The sequence below is a fragment of the Genypterus blacodes genome, unplaced genomic scaffold (genome assembly GCF_046128005.1).
Source record: "Genypterus blacodes isolate CSIRO-AG114 ecotype Tasmania unplaced genomic scaffold, CSIRO-AGI_Gbla_v1 ptg000012l_1, whole genome shotgun sequence".
NCBI lineage: Eukaryota > Metazoa > Chordata > Actinopteri > Ophidiiformes > Ophidiidae > Genypterus > Genypterus blacodes.
Window position 1 is genome coordinate 3,170,254 of NW_027466826.1, and position 18,462 is coordinate 3,188,715.

At 44.3% G+C, this 18,462-nt stretch overlaps 2 protein-coding genes across 2 annotated transcripts in view; one reads left to right on the forward strand and one right to left on the reverse strand.

Moving 5' to 3' along the window:
- Positions 1-2,663: 2,663 nt before the first annotated feature.
- LOC143010363 (cadherin-23-like) overlaps positions 2,664-18,462 on the forward strand; it is a 28,599-nt gene continuing 12,800 nt past the window's right edge. Inside the window, exons 1-9 of the mRNA XM_076162646.1 lie at positions 2,664-2,754; positions 2,849-2,904; positions 3,089-3,238; positions 3,448-3,576; positions 4,049-4,177; positions 4,361-4,588; positions 16,659-16,880; positions 16,986-17,105; positions 18,190-18,370. Of these exons, the coding sequence (XP_076018761.1) occupies positions 2,857-2,904; positions 3,089-3,238; positions 3,448-3,576; positions 4,049-4,177; positions 4,361-4,588; positions 16,659-16,880; positions 16,986-17,105; positions 18,190-18,370 (1,207 nt within the window). The 5' untranslated portion in view covers positions 2,664-2,754; positions 2,849-2,856. The remainder of the gene's footprint in view (positions 2,755-2,848; positions 2,905-3,088; positions 3,239-3,447; positions 3,577-4,048; positions 4,178-4,360; positions 4,589-16,658; positions 16,881-16,985; positions 17,106-18,189; positions 18,371-18,462) is intronic.
- On the reverse strand, positions 5,482-16,298 carry vsir (V-set immunoregulatory receptor). Its single transcript, XM_076162668.1, has 7 exons — positions 16,033-16,298; positions 10,083-10,487; positions 9,823-9,873; positions 9,622-9,732; positions 9,402-9,429; positions 8,949-9,124; positions 5,482-7,264 (listed from the first exon to the last, which is right to left on the reverse strand). The coding sequence occupies exons 1-7, from the start codon at positions 16,118-16,120 to the stop codon at positions 7,227-7,229; spliced, it is 897 nt and encodes a 298-aa protein (XP_076018783.1). The 5' UTR covers positions 16,121-16,298; the 3' UTR covers positions 5,482-7,226.

Below are 18,462 nucleotides of genomic sequence, written 5' to 3' on the forward strand. Positions count from 1 at the left end.
TGTGTGTGTTTGCACAGGTACAAGCAACAGATGCAGACCAGGGAGAGAATGGTCGAGTTCTGTACAGGATCCTCAATGGTAAATGCGTCCTTACTTCCTTTTTCCGCCCTAACTGGTTCCACACACATTCTCTCTGCTTCAAACAAACACATGCAGTGCGTGAGTACTCCCACGCTGCACTGAATCACATCACTACTTGTCTCGTGGTTGCATTAATCAGGTTGTTATAGTAATTCAAAATGTTCCTTTTTAAAATGCTGCTTTTGTTGCTTTTCTGGTCAGGAATGGGGGAATTCTACCAAATGGCTGGTTTCATAATTTTTGTTTTCAATGTCATATCAGGAAATTGTCATATTTCCAAAGATAGGCCAACAGTAAAAATGTCACTGATGATATATTCTTACAATGTATTTTACTTTAGAATAAATTGAAATTATTCTAAGCCCGCCACCAGATTAGACTTCCTAAAATGCTTGATTACACAGAACAGTCAAATATTTAGCAGAATTGGCTTTCTCTTACGGTCTGGTTCTCCTTCCTCTGTGTCCGTGTGTGTTTGTGAATGCATACAGCGAACAGCAACAATGTCATCAGCATAAACAAGACCACAGGCCTGTTGACGCGAGGCCCCCGAGCTTTGGACAGAGAGACCAGCAGCTCTCATGTGCTGGAGGTGGAGGCCTACAACAGTGACCACGGCAGCATGAGGAGCTCCGTAAGGGTGAGGAGACACGGGGGAGAGGAAGAGGAGGGTGGCTGACACAAACTGTCTCTTAGACATGTCGGAAGTATTGTCCTCCTGGTGTCCCATGCTGACATTAAACCGTGATGTGCATGTGTGTATAGCAGATGTTGAGGTGTAAATGTCTCCCCCTGCAGGTGATTATTTATGTGGACGATGCCAATGATGAGCCACCAGTGTTTACCCAGCAACAATACAACCGGCTGGGCCTTAGGGAGACGGCTGGCATCGGCACCTCTGTGATTGTGGTTCGTGCCACTGACCCTGATACTGGTGGGTGCAATCTTAGATTAAGGGAAAAAGAAGGAAGTACAAATCCCTCAGTATCACTTTTCCACATAATTACCTCATTCCCCACTGGTTTCTGGTTGGACAGTACCAAAATACCACTTAACTCCTGGGCCCTCTGGTGCTGTTGTCAGTGTTTGAAAATGATCCAGTTTAATTTTAATTCGTTCAGTTCCAATTCATTTTCATTACCTGCAGTATAATGATGCATTTTACAATCGTCTAAGTAGTTGCAGTATTGTTGATAAAAGCAATGTTGTAAGCATTAATGGTAAAATCCAAAAACTATAAAAAAAAAATACCCTGCCTTATTTTTATTCCAGGAGAAAGTTAAGCGCTGCCACATGAAGATACTTTCTATTTTTGTAATGACTATTTATGCATTTGGTTTCTGTGTGTCTCGTTCTTGTTTTGTGGCTCAAAAGGGAACATTACATTTCTTAAGCTCCCCTATCATCTCAGGGACAAACTCATTCATTCACATTTATGGGTGGATGGAAGGTAGGGTGGGCTGTATGGAACAATATGTGGACTAAAGGATGAAGCAGATGTTTGAGAATACTGCCACACAACAAAATAAATGTGCTGTTGCCAAGTGTGGCATTTAACACTTCTCCTCCAAAGACACACTTCCCCTATTTGCTTCCCTTTGTGTTAAGTTTAATTTTGTTTGACAAGTTGGTTGGCATACATCTCCAAAACACTACAGCAGATGAGAAACAGAAATAAACACAGGGCGGACCAAAATACTGCCAGCTCCTAACCTCAGTATTCAAAGATTCTATCTGCCTGGCTATCATGTTAAAAAATGGGTCTAACAGAGAAGCTTAGTAGGTGAATCATGCCTTTTGTTATTTTTTCACTTTTAAAATTTCTACTTCAAAAGTCAAGTCTATCTAAGTCTCTGCGTGTTTTAACTAGGCGGTAAAACATTTCTACATTGTAGCCACAAACCTTTGTCATATATGGCCCCTCTGTTTCTGGAATTTATTATTGTAGTTAGACAAATAAATAATATTCAGTTGATGGGTATCTTGCAATCACCCGACATTATGTTTTGACATTATTCCTCCCTCCGATCCCTTTTCCAAACAATCACCACCACCATACCCCCCTCAGGTGACGGTGGAGCTGTTGCTTACGCCCTGGTGTCTGGCTCCGAGCGTAAATTCCAGGTGGACGTGAGCACAGGCCTGGTAACCACTGTGGATGAGCTGGACTATGAGACCAAGACGTCCTATCTGATGAACATCTCAGCCACAGACCAGGCCCCGCCATTCCACAAGGGCTTCTGCACCGTCTACGTCACACTGCTCAATGAGCTGGACGAGGCGGTTGCCTTCTTCTCTCCCGGATATGAAGTTTCGCTGACGGAAAACATTGCCACGGGAACAGAGGTGGTACAAGTGCAGGCCCAGTCGGCCGACAACTTGAACCAGCTGAGTTACCGCTTCGATCCAGACACATCACCTGCAGCTCTGGCCCTCTTCAAGATAGACAGCATCACAGTGAGTGAGGGCAGGTCATCGGGCAATATGATCACAGTGTATACGGCATGCTGACATGTATGTGTATCTGTATGGAGATGGAGCTACAGTATGGAGATGTGTTTGATGTTTCAGGGCCGTATCACAGTGACAGGCCTGCTGGACAGAGAGAAGGGAGACACGTACACTTTGACCGTTGTGGCTGATGATGGAGGACCTAAAAAAGACTCCACTGTGGTACGGTGCTTCACTTTCAGATGTTCAATCACTTTATCACCTTTCTTTTAATGTACATATGCAACTTCTCACATGTCTTATTATTCTATTATAGAAAAACTAATGGCATTCCTGTTTTGTTCATTGCATCTCTCTTTGGAACTGCAGAAGGTAAGGCGTTCTGCTCTACTTTGACCACTGAAAGTATTTAAGTACAACATAAAATGCATTCAGCTTCATTTCAGTGTATGAAGTAGGTATCTTGTATTTGTTATTTTATTTCAACCCAAAGGTAAGTATCATTTCAGTCATCTGCTGAGCGGCGGAGCTTCTGTTTGATCTCACTTCCTAACAGGTGTCCATCACCATACTGGATGAAAACGACAACAGCCCGGAGTTTGACATCACCTCAGATACTTCAGTGGACATCCCAGAGAACACAGCAATGGGCAAGAAAGTGGCCGTGGTGCTGGGAAGAGACAAAGATGCAGGATTAAATGGACTGGTGAGGATCAAAATGAAGGAGGGACTTTTTAATTGCTGATATTACCCAAGACCACCAAAAATGGAGACTTTTGTTATTTTATCATTAATTTCAGTTTTTGTCAGTAGCAGATGTCGGATCAAATAAGCTATCAATCTTCTTGATTCTCAACTTTAACTGATGGGATGCTAATCTTATATTCATTCCCCCGTTCCCTCTATCTACCTCAGGTCAATTTCACTCTGGTGGCAGGCAACATGCAGGATGTGTTTGCGATCAAGACTGTGAATCACACCTATGGAGAGATCTACGTCAATGCTCCTCTGGACAGAGAGAACATTGACCGTTACCTGCTCAAGGTCAGACAACACACAATGCATGCTTTTGATACATACCCTTTGACACATACCTGTTATATTCTTCAGCATTGCCTATTGCTCAATGGTGGTGGTTTAATAGTCATCTATGTGGTGGAAGATTGTAGATCTTCCTCACAGATCAAATGACCGTGATACAAGTGACTACCTGTCTAGACTTTATTATAGACTACCTTTCACATTACATTTTCATCTACAACCCAATACACTACACGGTACAATACTGGCACCTCAATCAATGAAACATTATTTCTATTGCACTTCTGCTAAAATGGATGTAGCTCAGAGCACTTTACAGGAACAACAGAAATACTTTATACTTCCAATACTATTTTGTTTATTTTTGCCTTGGTCGATTAAGTTTTTACTCGGCATCAAAGAAAAGTTGTACCTGATCTATGCACACCTTCAGGCTTACATACCAGCCCACCAGTGCATGCATGTGTCGTTACAGGTGCGTGCCACAGACAACGGCTTACCTCCCAGATACGCAGACCATTCCCTCACCATCAATATCCTGGACGTCAATGACAATGGACCTGTCATTGAAAGCCAGAGGGGCTACAATGTCAGCATAAGCGAGGTAGGAGACCCTGTTCTTTTCATTCTCTACCTTAGAGTTAGCGTTTGATTGTTAATTATTTTGCATACAAATTTCTAAAACTGCAGCTGAAGTTATTGTGCAGTTTACGCATATGATCAATGAATTTCGCTCTTATGAGGTCACACTTTTGTACTCAAATGTCTTTCACGATGCACATTTCAGAATGTGGGAGGAGGCACAGCAGTCCTCCGTGTGGTGGCCACTGACCGTGACATCGGCTCCAACGCCATGCTGTTTTACTACATCACCGCCGGGAATCAGGACCTGACATTCCGCATGGACCGCATGACGGGAGAGATGGTGACACGGCCGGCCCCTCCCGACCGCGAGCGGCAGCAAGAGTACCAGCTGTCTGTGACGGTGGAAGACGACGGTGCACCCCCTCTGTCGGTAAGATGCACACAACAGGATATGGACCAACGAGTAGGCTTGCAAAACCATTACCAGGCAACATACGAGTGACTTGACACAAGAATTGTCCCTGTTTAAGTGTCCTTTTGTGATGCAGGGTATAAAGCTGATCTTCTCTGTTCATGGTGTCTTGAATTTGGCAGCAGTGAGTTGGTGTGTCAGGAGGGGTCATTTGGGGTGATTCATCTTCCCGTCTGCCTACAGAGCCCCCTAGTAGTCAGTTGTACTGCTGAAAGATGTCCCCCAGTGATTATTGATTGTTTATCTGCCCGATTTAAGCCAAAATTAAAAATAAGCCATTGATTACTTAACACACTTTTGCTTGATGTAGACCCGTAGCAAACTGAATGCAGCAGTGGTTTGAACCTCAGATGTGTAAGGACTGGTAACACCTTTATGTGTAAACAGGAAAGCCTCAACTCAAATTTGCAGAAGGAAGAGGTTGAATGTTGATACTTCCTGTTTAGAAATGTCGGTAGTGTTGAAAGGCTGCGTTATGTGTTTGAGCCCTTTTTTTCACTTGTCAACGTACCATGAAAAGAAGATGTACAATACAACGCCCTCCGTGAAGTAAAGGGCGGACCTGTGAGTCTGGCAATGCACTGGAAAGAAGACATGGTCAACACAAGGCGTCTCCTCCTCCCACCTCTGTCTCCCCTCATAAAACAAGATACTATGATTGTTTTATCATCTTCCTTCCTCAATGCCACTCTCCCTCTTGTGTGCATCATCTTAGAGGCACACAAGTGGAACAACCTTGTTCGGTCTATAATGGCTCCCTAGGCTGCAAGTACAGCACGTCCTTGTGTTGTGATAGCTTTGGAGACCTGCCAGTGAACAAGAGCAATGATTTCGATGACTAGACACAGGGCTCAAAGGTGTAAAGAGCTCTGCTTTATTATAGAAAATACAACAAAGAATTTTTACATAGCAAACTACAGCGCAAGCATGCTTTCACAGCATGAACCACAAAGTCTGCAACACACACCAGTGCATGCAAATAGACAAAGCATACATACACACATACACCCACACTCAAATCACAAATGACTTGATTTAAATCGCTCACACACACAAAATATATCTGGTAGCATCAATGGCCTTGGCTTGGCTTACGAAAGCATTGAAAATCTGTCTTAAAAATATACACAATACTCTGTCCTGCTGTCATTCTACACATCATTTGCAGATGTTATTACACAAAATCACAAAACCCACCAGTGGTTTCACATCATTGCACCATTATGATTATTTGCAGCCACGCCGTATCCTCTCTCTTCACAACATCTTCGGTTCACCTTCGGTTCACCGTTCACCGTCTTTGGTTTACATTTCAATGCCTTCCTCTGTGCTTACTCTTATTAAATTGATAACAATCTCATTACAGTATTTACAATCATATCTGTACGAATTTACACTGGAATACACATAACGATAAAATCAGTGCACATAAAACAGCAGAATGTCCAGAAATTTGAAGTAGGGCATCTTTGGCAGGTATCAACAACTGCATACATTTTCTGCACACCTGCTACCATTTGTTTGCACTGTATGGATGTTTTCAAGGCTACTGTAAGGCTCTGACATACAGGAAGGAGGAGGAGTGTGTATGGTACAGTTACTGAGGTAGCAAAGAAAGAAATAGCATAGTCAAAGCCTATGTTCCCTCTAATTTTTCATGTGTCTGGGCATACACACAAGCTCTTTGAGCACACTGAGGACCACTGTGAGCAACATCTGAGGGGGGGGGGGGGGGTGCTGTCCGCGATCGTCAACGGGGGGGGGACGGACGACAGTTGGGGTGCTGTCCGCGATCGTCGCGTAGCGTAAGTGACACCTGTCACTCACTGAGTTACATTGCAAAATGGTACAGAAAAAAGGTTATTGGTCTAATTCATTTACAGTTTATGTTGAATTTTATTTTATGCGCAGCATAGATTTTCTTGTGCGCTGAGAATGTGCGAGTAGTGCGCGATTGCGCACGCGCGCAGCTTAGAGGGAACATTGGTCAAAGCCTAGTGGAAGTGATACAATGCAGCATAATGCCATAAACACACGATTCAGTCAACCTCTATGAGAATATTGTGTCTTCTCTGACTATTGAGCCCCTCTGGTATGAAGCAAGTAGGAGCCGTAAATGAAAATGACTCTGTAAGTCCACATGAGGTGCTTTGTGGCTCTTTACGTGCCCTCCACCGCTCCAGGCAGGACCCCCACCCTCACACACTGACGACACATCATCGGGCCGCATCGAAATCACCAGAGACCAGAGCACCTGTTGGTCTACGAGCTGCTGTCAGCATGTAGATGGAGCATCACACATACCCCCACCCCCCACCCCCCACCCCCACAACACAACACAAGGGTTCATAAGCAAAAGTTCCCTTTTGGCCTCCAGCTGTTGTTGCAGATGGAATGAGTTGTTTTTTAATTTAAAAAAAAAATCTGTCCCTTCCCCACTGTGGTTCAGACATCGTACAGACAACTGTCCCAGCAGAGGCGATTGTAAGATAAACTGTGAGGGTAACATTGCTTGGGAGGCAGAGAAAAGAGGAAGAGAATTGAAGGACTGTTTCCAGGCCAGCAGTGGAAGCAATGATGAAGGCTTCAATCCCCTTTAAACCTGCAGGAAGTCGGGAGATTCAGGAATGGCGTCTGGAATAGAGAGAAGTGCAGGTCAGCGAGAGCATAGAGTTGACATTAGGTATTCACGTGTATCCCTATATAAATATGCACATTCCATGTCGATGTGCTGATACTTGTAAACTTAGTGGGTTTGAGCGATTAAAAATATTCTTTCTGCTTCTGCCAAAATACAGATGACGGCAAAATCTTTTCCACACCCTCCTACTCACCATTGGAAACCCACATACACACATCTGCATAGACTGATAGACTTCCCAGAATAAGATATGATTCAACAAAAGACCAGATAGAAAGCAGAACAAGAACAGCAGCATCAGTCTAGAGTTGTGACATGCTGTACGACATGTTAAAGATAAGAGGGAACTGCTGCTGGTTAAATTCCGCTCTGCTGAAGGTCAGTGGGTAATAAAACTGAAGTGAGACTTTAAAAACCTCAAAACCAAAACCGCACTTCATGTTCTACGCAACATTCGTAACAGAAGTGAGCTCTGACAGGAAAACTCCACTGACGCACGTAAAAAAAAGAAGCTTTGAGGCTGAGATGCCATCAAGCAGCACTTTGTACAAATCCCAAGTAAACTGTCAAAGTTCATGGGAAAAACATCTGTGATTTCTGGTTTGGGGGTAGATTTTCTAGTGTGATCCCGTCCTCTACCCGGTGCCCCCTGAGAGCGCGCTGGCAGGAAATGGGGTGATCCACCTCAGTATGCCTGGAATGTCTACACAGGTGCCTTGGGAGAGGGTGGACACACACTCTGTGCTGAACCCCTTCACCGTGACTAATGCTCCCGTATTAGTTCCTGTTGCATCTGAAAGAAGGTCTGAGGAGACCATTAGTGTTAAGTGAGCGTGCTGATGGGTGGAGAATGAGCAGGAGGCAGAGCACGACTTGTGAGGGTGACGGCATAAGCAGGTGGTTTCAGTTCTGCAGGGGGGAGAAATTAAATTTCCTACACTTAGTATTTTTTCGAGTCACCTCAGACCTGGCCCAGCTGTTCTGCATGCGGGCGTGCGTGCGCTTTAGTACGTGCGTGTGAGCATTTCCGCTTCCACCAGATACAGGATGTTTCATGATCCTTAGCAAAAGCACACAAAATTGCAACAGTCCTTTTTCATACTTGGTGTACATTTAGCAAGAGGCATTACCAGAACTGGGCCCTTGTGCAATACACAAACACAACACTGTGCTTCTGTATAACTTTCTGATGACGGTATTCACAAATACTGTGATTGTGAAAACCCTGTTATATGGTTGTAAAATCTATTTGGTAACAATGGGTAAACACACGCACTCTAGAAGTGAAATTAACCCACTGTAGCGGTTTGCAGGCAAAGCCCTGCATGAGAGGATTACTCATAGTGAGCCTTCTTAGTCTTTTGTTGTTGAGCTGTGTAGGGTTTAAGAGTGGCTGCGGTGCGCTAGCTGAACAAAGTGTTTCAGATCATCCTGTTTCCTATCCTGAGCAGAGCTTCTCATCCTGTGTAGTGAGCATTGTGTTGCTAGATGGCTTCTGTGTCCTGCCCTGTGTCTAGACGTGTGAAGACATTTTAAATTGCAGCCCAGTTTGTAAACCGAGTAGACGGAGAGGGAGAGATGAGATAAAACACAGACAGATACAAGGTTGTGTAACACTAGCAAACTAATCTGCCAGTGACCCTGTGTCCCTCTGTTACATGTGTGTGTGTGTCTTACCATGTATTGGGAAAAACACGTCCCCATGTCCTTGCGGAGATAGAGGAGTTCCCGGCTCAGACATCAGGTGCCGACCTGAGTCGGAGGACTGTCTGGTCATGATCTGAGAAACGGTGCGGGTCTTGGTCTTAGGTGATGCCCCATGGAACGAAGGGTTCTCATGGCCCTGAGCCTCACTAAGACACACAAGAGCGACAAAAACGGATGAGCAAAAAGTTGTATAAATGTGTGCCACTAAATTGTTAAAGCATTAATTAATCACTCGAAACATACAAAAATGTACAAGAACAACCCATAAAGTTAAAGTATGTATTGTCCAGTTTGATTACTCAGCTGAAACCAAACATAATACACATCAGAGTCTCTTTTTTCAGTTGTGGCATGCTGAACAGCAGCTGTCTAAGTGACGTGGCCTGTGAGACCAGCTGTGCGACAGACTGTGGGAAAACTCACCTGTCCATCCTGACCAGTTCATGTCCACCTGTGGGGGAGGAAAGGGAAATGGACCATTGTGAGTGATCTGAAATGGAGCGGAACCCTGCAGATACAGTGTGAATGTGTTTCCCACCGTGTGAAATACATCCCGTTTGTCCACTTTAGTGACAGGAAATCTGTCCTGGCCAGATCACTAAGGGCAACCCAGCGAGGGACATTTATAGTTAGTCATACGTACGTCTGCTGGAGTGGGCGTTCTGCCTCTGTTTGTACACAAGCATCAGGATGAGAGGCATGGAGAGCAGAGCCATGATGCAGGCCGACACAGCCAAGGCAACTGGCACAGAGCCTGGGGATGCAGCGGGACAGACTGTGAGTTCAATAATTGTGATAACTTGTCCGTCGGTCTATGACTGTGAGGCTGGATAATGTGACGTACCTGCAGGCGGCGTCTGATCCCACACAGTGCATTCCTGTGATCCATTTCTCCCTGGAAATTATGAACATATTTAATGCTTCTTAAATACATCGCCCTGTACCACAAGATTTTGGACATTTGACATTTCACAATGAGTGACCATAGGCCACATTTGCCACGGGAGTGAAAATGCTATAAAAGCATTGTACACACGCTCTATCATCTTAAAAAGTCCCCATGATTGATTCCCCAAACACCCGCTGATTCCCTTGTGTCCTTACTTGGTGTAATATGGAGAACAACATGGTTGTGGAGCCTCTGCTGGAGTGTCCCGTGTTGGTGTTCCACCTGGAAGTCTAGAACCATGCAGCAGTAGCGACCCTGATCGGACCTGGTCACATTCTGCAGCACCACCCAGAAGTTCTGCTCCTTGGATTCATAACGCACCCCTGGCGGCAAGCTACCGTGACTGCCGACGACGGCGTGGCGGGGACCCGTCTTGTCGTGGCAGGGCTGGTCGCTGTGGGGCGTGAAGAGCCAGGCGTGTCGCACCACATCTGTGGAATGCAGGGCTTGTCCTCTCTGGGTGCACATCAGTTGGGCAGTCGCTCCCTCAGGGCACGTGACTGACAGATGAGGGGCAGCAACACTCAGCGTGGAGTGTGTGTGAGATATGTCTCCATTCGCTGGAAAGAAAAGATAAATATGGATGAATATGGCTTTCTTGGTCACAGGACTTTACACTCTAACAGTTATAAGGTTCTTTTGTTCCCTGAGTTGTGCCTCTTTGTCAGTGCTTTCACCTTGGCTGCTTTAAGTTAGTATTGCTTAATGTTTGGGTCACAGCCATGTAGGGTTTTGGTCAATGCTCATAGAAGAAGCTGGATATGTGTACAGCCTGCAAGGATGTTCTGTCTGATGGAACAATGTCAGTCCCAAGTGCGAGAAGCACACAGGTTAGCCTAGTTTAATCCCTGATAGCAGTGATTGCTACTTTCTAGATACCAACTTCATGGTGCAAGCGAGTTCCAAAATTCCTAAATACACTCGGTTTCAGTCCCGATTCACAGTGCATAAATCTCAGCTCTATTCAAATCCTTTGGTATGTGGAATTCAGTGGGGCGTGGTATCTGTTTGGTATTACTAATACCAAACACAAATCACAACACAAACACAATCACAATCTGAGCTCAGATCTGAAGATGTTGCCAAACTGAAAGAATCTTTCCATGTTCTATTTCTAAACACTCAAAACGCTTCCTGGTTTTGTACATTCTGGGATTGGTTACATTTGGTTTCCTGTTCTATGTATTCAGACTGTGGTTAGAGGTAGTACGTAGTCTACTGGCTAAAATAAATAGTCTGACCTCCACTGGGAGTTAAACTGCATCCTTCTCACAGAAAGAGAGAGAGAGGGAGCAGGAGAGACGGGGCAGTACACAGGATCCGGTGTCTCTATCTGTTTGCCGTGCAAATATTCACTCTCTAGCCTCAACTTTCAAGCGTCAGGGACAGAGAGAGGACAGGGAAAGAGGAAGATAAGCTTTTGCGAGTCAACATTTTGACATGTTTGACATGTGAGTTGAGTTGCAAAGTGCTTAAAGTCCCTGCTCCAAACAAACTCAAATTCTTTGTCATCCTTTACTGTGTATTTGTGTGTGTGCTGTCAGTAACTTCACTGTAAAAGCCATGAAGTAGCCCTCTATCGTGTCCTACACACACCTCTGCACACAACTGAAATGAACGTGACACGGAAAAGAACACCAACACACTCCGCCTCTAACCACATCCTGTTCTGTACATAGATGCACCCATGAATATATATGTTGCTATATGAAGATAAGGATGAGTTCTCTTGCCAACCTAGAAACAACACTGGTGCATTCCATATTTCACAGGTATGTAACTTGAGAAACCATCACCCACAGAAAACGCATGAAGACATAATGATCAACCAACACAAACCCTCAGGCTAAGCTGTTCAAAGCTATTCACTAAACCTCACTGAGGGAAAAACAAGGGGCGACAGTGCGTACAACCCACAAAACACAGGCCCGGTGCATCATCATCGTGCATAATGACCCCATTATCCAGCGAGTAACACAAGAGAACAACTCAGTCCCTTTCCCTTTTAACATAGATCATTACCTTCCATTGTGTATAACCAGAGGAATATATGAGTAAGTGTGTATGCAGGCCAGTTTGTATCAACATGGTGGTGCGATGGCTCAGAGATTTTAAGTGTGTGTCTTGGGAGTTTAAGGGGGGAGGATAGTGGCCCGAGCCAGGATTGAGGAGTGGTCTTCCTTCCTGAGTTGTCCTGGCACGCGAACACACATCCCGCTGCTGCTGCTGCTGCTTGAGTCACACTGGGGGCTGAAACTGCCACCCTGCCGCCGCCGCCGCCTTCAGCGACCTGAAACCCTTCGAGCAAGTTTCACCTCCTGCTGCAGCCAGATTCGCTGATGTTAAAGCAGGTGTTATTTCCCCCCTCCTGTTTTGCTAAGACATCCTTTATTGCATCAAAGTTTCAGCACGCTACAAAGTTTAAAGCCTCCACGATTGATCAGCAAATACCGCTACCGGAGATAATTGCGTACAAAGAGAACAATCGGGTAGTAAATTGTAAAAATTACTGCTGCAACATTGAATTTGTTCTGGTCAGTTGCACTTGACCAAATCACTTAATTATGGAATTCTTTCATGAGACTCCATCACTGCGTAGATCAGCTATACTAACTCTGGCGTTAAACTCGGTGCATTACAAAGTGTTTAGGACTCAATACACAAAGTTTAGGTGTTGTGGCTTGATTGGTTTTGATTACTGTGGGATATTTCCAGTGCATTATTATTTTCCTCTTGTGTCAGCGGACACGGCGTGAGAGAACAGGATGGTGTCCGCCAGATTTGTTTCAGTTTAAATGTCAGTGCCAGCGTTAAGTGCTTGATTTGCACGCATTTGGATCGGAAATACAGTAGCTGACCAGCCAGCGACCTTTGCGTGTGGATCATGTACAGTCTGTGTGTATCCTGTATGTGTGAGGTTTAGTGTGTGGGGTCTGTGTTTGTGTTCCTGTGTGTGTGTGTGTGTGACAGAACCTTGCGCTGGCTATTGTGTGTCCGGAAGAGCAATAGGAAAACCAGGGAGGGTGATTAAAGTGAAACTCTTGCCTCCTGAGGCTGTTCCTGCCAGTGGGGGGGGGGGGGGGGGGGGGGGGGGGGGGGGGGGGGGGAGACAATAGGAGGTGAAGCCCGTCTCCTCTCTTGTTTCACACCCGCCCTGACCGCCTCCCTGCCCTCCTTTCACAGTGACAGCTCCTCCCTGGCCACTTCTATTTAAATCAATTGAGATGGATTTTCTTCCATCATTTGGTTTCGCAGAGACTTCTGGCTATAGACATTATATCTTTTGTTCTCAAACAAGCTCAATGTGTTTCTTGTGTGCTTACGGCCCTGAAGTCGTGGAGATGGAGCGTCTGACCTAGTTATCAGCTGGGTGACACTCACACTTGTCAGGCAAAATTTAGACATAGCTCCCAGAGAAGAGCAGGCAAGAGTGGATATCATTCATGTTAGCATATTTGGGTGCCAGGTGGTTGCTGTATCACCATATGAACCCTCTTGATGTGGCTCCAAGCAGGTCCAAACATTATGAGGCTTTGCCCTGTGCCTGGGAAAAACACTACTTCACTTGTGTACATGAGACATCTGCGTCCCAGCTCTATTATAGATAGATCTGTTCTCAGGACCCTGATAGCCCTCAGGGCCCAGATACAGACCCTCTTTTGTTTTGAGGGCCCTGAATGCCACCTGTTTAGGCCATGTTGCCTCTGACAGCTTTCTACATTCAGTGTTGCAGCATAGTCTGCCTCAATAAACGAAACATCTTTACCCTAAAATTATCCTTGTAGACATTTACTCTGCAAATCTACTGGATACGTTCCTCCATCGCTCTGATTCAGGAGCTGCTGAAACATTAGGGGCGACTGATCAGACCCTACAGGTAAATCAGGGCCTTCATTCACATGCATCACTTCTACGAGTGTGTTTGTACAAATGCAAGTACCACACTCCCCCCACCCCACCCCCACCTCTATTAGTGTATACTCTACTGATTAGCCAACCCATTACAGGGTGTAAATGAAACCAGCAGGGGGATCCCTGATTAGCCCCTCTGCACACACAGAAAGTGAGTTTCAGACACATAAGTACACAACACTGATATTTCAAAACCAGGAAGTGTTAAAATCTTTCAGTACCTTGTTAGCCAGGAAAGGAAGTTGTTGCAAGTGAATGATTGGGGTCACGCTAAGAGGCACTAACAGATCCCCCATGTTTCACGATTTGCTGAGTGGCTAACTTCAGACTTTTTTATTTGTTGTTTGCATGATTTGATGCTTATAGTGCCACTTTTCACACGGCTGCTTCTTCTTCTTTACTTCTCTAATTTCGTTCTCAGTGCTTGCGTAATACCAGCCTTGTACAACATCAGTTCTCCATTTCACTGCAACAACAATACAATCAAATGTCATAGCAGTGTTAGCAAATATTAATATGCCATTTTACACAAAGGAAGTATTACATGATCTATTCCATTTTTATCTTTTCAATTGGACAGCTGTCTAGTTCCCTTGTTTGCTGTTATTAGAATTACAAGATAGATCTTCAATGACCAGGGTACCGTCAATGCTATGGCTGTTATCGGTAGGGCCAGAGTCAAGATTGGTCAATGTCATATCCTTGGAATGTTTGGGAAAGAGACACAAAACTGTACCAAGTAGTATGAAGGGCACTGTTGTTTAGGTTATTCATGTTCAGGTTGTGCTGACTGCATAGTAACCATCTGATCACTGGGTATCAGCTACCAAAGCTGAATCTGATCCTGCCAAGGCTGTTCTTTTGTGTGGCATAACATACATTGACGCGTTTTAACCCGCAAGCCCAAGCAATGATTTATCCATTTTAAACTCTGGATCGATGCTGAGCCTGACCCAACAGGAGACGAAAGTAGCTAAGAGAGGCACAAATATCCAATGTATTGACCACTTTTTGACTGGACCATTGTCCTCAACAGGGAGTTAAATGGCTGCCTAGAAAGGGAGGAAGAGAGGCACTGATTATCTTGCTCTTAATCTCAAGTTTTGTGGAGGAGAAACTGGAGCAGCCCTTTAAAAAAAAGAAAAACCCCACTAGCCAGTGACACAAACAGATGTTTTCATCACAGCCTGAGAGGAAGGAAACTTCCAGACAAAGACATTACATGAGCACTGGGCTCTGTGGGCTGCTGAAATTACAGCCCCAGACCTGTTAAGTCTTTTATTGGACGCTTCTTTTTACTACAAAAACACACTTCACATATCCTGCTGTGTAAATTTGGGAAGATTGTAAATATATAAATAGTGGCAGGCGCTGTATACAGTTACAACCAGAGATGGAGATAAGACTTCATCTGCCCTCAAGCTACCACAATCGACTTTGGCACACTTTTTTACTGATATTTAATCGATCCCCTTTGAATATTTCAACTGTAAACGCACCACGACTTTGGGTTTAAGCTTTGTTGTTTGCAGAAGAAGTGGACCCAAAAAAAATCATTTGGTAAGGAGCTTATCGGACCCGCTTATCTAAATAGACCAAATCCCAAAGCTGAGCGCTGATAACCTCTGCAAGGCTTCAGTGGCGTTTGAAGTGAGAGGCAACAGCTGCTTTTTCTTCCCTCCACCCCAAACACCGAGCAGTGCCAAAAGTACCTGCAAAGTCAAAGCAGCTGATGCAAATTAACACCGGATAGCATTTCCACATTTTCTGACATAAAGTTATCACTGCCCTCCTCTGTTATAAGGGCTGAATTACGGTGGATTTACACTTTACTACGTTCCATGGGTGGGGCTTTGAACGCAGCTTTACACCAGATGTTCCGTCTCAAACAACAACATGCAGAAGCTTTGAAGAAAAACACAGTTTACAGTTGCTTGAAGTTGTCAATAAAACTCTGCGACCATGAAAACGGCAACATTAAAGGACACACAATAAATAAAGTGCTGTAACAACGGTTAAGTAATCTATAATGTAGGACCGCAGAGACGCTCTAAGTCACATTAAGATGTATTATCACAGAAATTGGATGGATAATTGCGGGGGGTTTTTTTGTGAGAAAAACCAAAAGCTGGGTTTGTTGCTGAAAAACAACCCAAACAAGCTGCCGCACGCCCGGACACTTTTCTGTCTTACCTCCATTCATGTAAACCACCGCAGAGAGGAGCCAAAAGAAGCGCTGCACTCCAAAACGTGGACTCTGACAGGGTAATTCCAACGGCATGGCTCTCTATCAATCTGCTCAACAGCGATTTGAACGTTAAAAAAAACCCCAATAAACAAACAAAAATGTAACGCCGGCCGGAATTAGTTGTTTACACTGCACTTTCTCTCAGCGTTGCTTTGGCGCATATGGAGGCTCTCTTCTCTCGCTTTGACAGTCTCTCTGCTAGCAACTTGACTTTTGTTTGCAGCGCGAAGGCAACGTGATACATGTGAACCTCCCCCATCTGTCAACTCTCTCTCTCTCTCTCTCTCTCTCTCTGCACTCACTCCACCATCATTGAAAACAAGAACTCCTGTGAACTTTTACTTGAAGCAATGTGAAGGGGAAGCACATTGTAATTAAGTACAATATTAACTAAATGTTAAATTAAATGACTACAGTATCGTGATGATGTGATTTTGTTTGTTTTGGCTTTCAAATAGATTCCAATGTGTGCTTTTTTTTATGATAATGATGAATCACTGCAGAATCATTCATCGTTACAATCAGTAAAGAGGATTAAATGACGGTTTCTATGTTTTTCCCTTCGCCACAGGCCACAACCACCATCTACGTGCATATTGTGGACGAGAATGACAATGCCCCAGAGTTTCCAGAGGAGGGCTATGTCACCGAGCTGAGCGAGGGGCCAGACACAGTGGGTGCCACGATTGCTACAGTAACAGCCATCGACCCAGACGAGGACCTGAACGGCACCCTGCGATATGCCATCACTCAGGGCAACCTGATCCAGACCTTTCGTATCAACCAAATCACTGTAAGACATTGGAACCTCTGTACTGCAGTGCTACAAACAAGTGCAACAAATGATCACACTGTCCTAATGACACATTTACCCTTTTGTGTGTGTTTGCATGTTTAGGGGAGGATTACCGCTGTGAAGGAGCTTGACTTCGAGATCAGCAATGGACACTACTCGCTGGTTGTCACAGCGACGGACCAGTGTCCAATTCCTGGTCTTCGCTTGACATCAAGCACAACAGTAATAATACATTTTTATTTAACATAATACACACTCCATATATTTCATCCAACCTATTCGTGCACATGGCCTGAAATGATTACATGATTCTGATTCACTTAGTTCTTCGAAATCCCTGAATTTTTCTCAAGAAATATAAAATGTGATCCCTCTGTGAAGCATTCCCCTCACATTAGTTGAAAAGATTAAAAGATTTCAGGGTTTTTTTTAAGTTATATACTGCATATTTAACTAATTCAGGAATGTGTTATTTTGGTACTTGATTTATTTTGGAAACCCTACTAACACTCTCTGAGTTGTTTGGCGTGTGTTCAAATGCTGATTTGCTACCACCTGTACTCCATCAGCTGTTCATTAGCTTGTTAGATTGTACCAAGTGATCAGAGACATAGGGGAGAGGATGTAATGGGAATCTCTTTAAGTTTGGCTTTCACTCGTTATGTAAGTTTTTTTATGTAGTGACTTTAATCTTCATCAGTCATTAAAAATGTGTTATTGTACATTGTTCAATATTTGTTGTTAACATTGTTGAGGGTAATTTGAAAATGTGTTGGTGAGTTTGTTTCATTGGTTTGCAGCCCCCCTTCCCTGGGTAATGGGTTTGACAGGATCAAGGGTTTACATTTGGGATGGAAAAGCATCATTTGACATGTCTGCCACTTTGTTTTTTGAACTTTTTTATGCGATCCCGCCAGTAAAAAAACTGGGCTCTAGAACAAAACCACTCCAGGAGTGATGCTTCTCATTTTTCCACCACTCTACACCTTTGTATATCCTGGTTCTAAGGGTCCACCAGACCCTACAATACCACCCCATCTAAATTCAAATACACCACCTTAACACTTCCCATGCTGAGGAAAGTCCTGTGATGGGTATTGGAGTGTCAGAAAATCATGGCTCTCATTTAGGTGTCACGACTTGATGAATAAAAGAATAGATTGTGTTAGTTCCTGGAATCAAACTAAACATATGTGGATGTCATATTCAAAAGAATGTGGGAAATAAGTTTTACAGTTTGATCTATTAGGATGGTTTGATTTTCATGCAGATCACAGTATCCTCTTTATCTGACATTTCCCTGTAGGTGCTGGTGAATGTTTTAGATGTGAACGATGTGACACCTACTTTTCCAAAAAGCTACGAGGGACCATTCGAGGTGACGGAGGGCCAGCCAGGACCCCGGGTCTGGACTCTTAAAGCCACGGATGAAGACTCGGGGCTCAACGGCAAAGTAGAGTACAAAATCACCGCTGGAGATCCGCAGAGTTAGTACTGCATCTTTTTTGGGGACTAACCAGAGGGTCTGGGAGAGGTGATGATGATGCACCATGTGACACTTTCCCTCAATCTTGCTTTG

Bases quoted from the DNA above. Each gene is read 5' to 3' on its own strand.
- vsir (XM_076162668.1), bottom strand. From the start codon at position 16,120: ATGCCGTTGGAATTACCCTGTCAGAGTCCACGTTTTGGAGTGCAGCGC. The intron at 9,874-10,082 runs GTAAGGACACAA...CATAATTTCCAG, and splicing joins TGTTCTCCATATTACACCAA to GGAGAAATGGATCACAGGAA. The intron at 7,265-8,948 runs GTAAGACACACA...TCTCTATTCCAG, and splicing joins CGTGTTTTTCCCAATACATG to ACGCCATTCCTGAATCTCCC.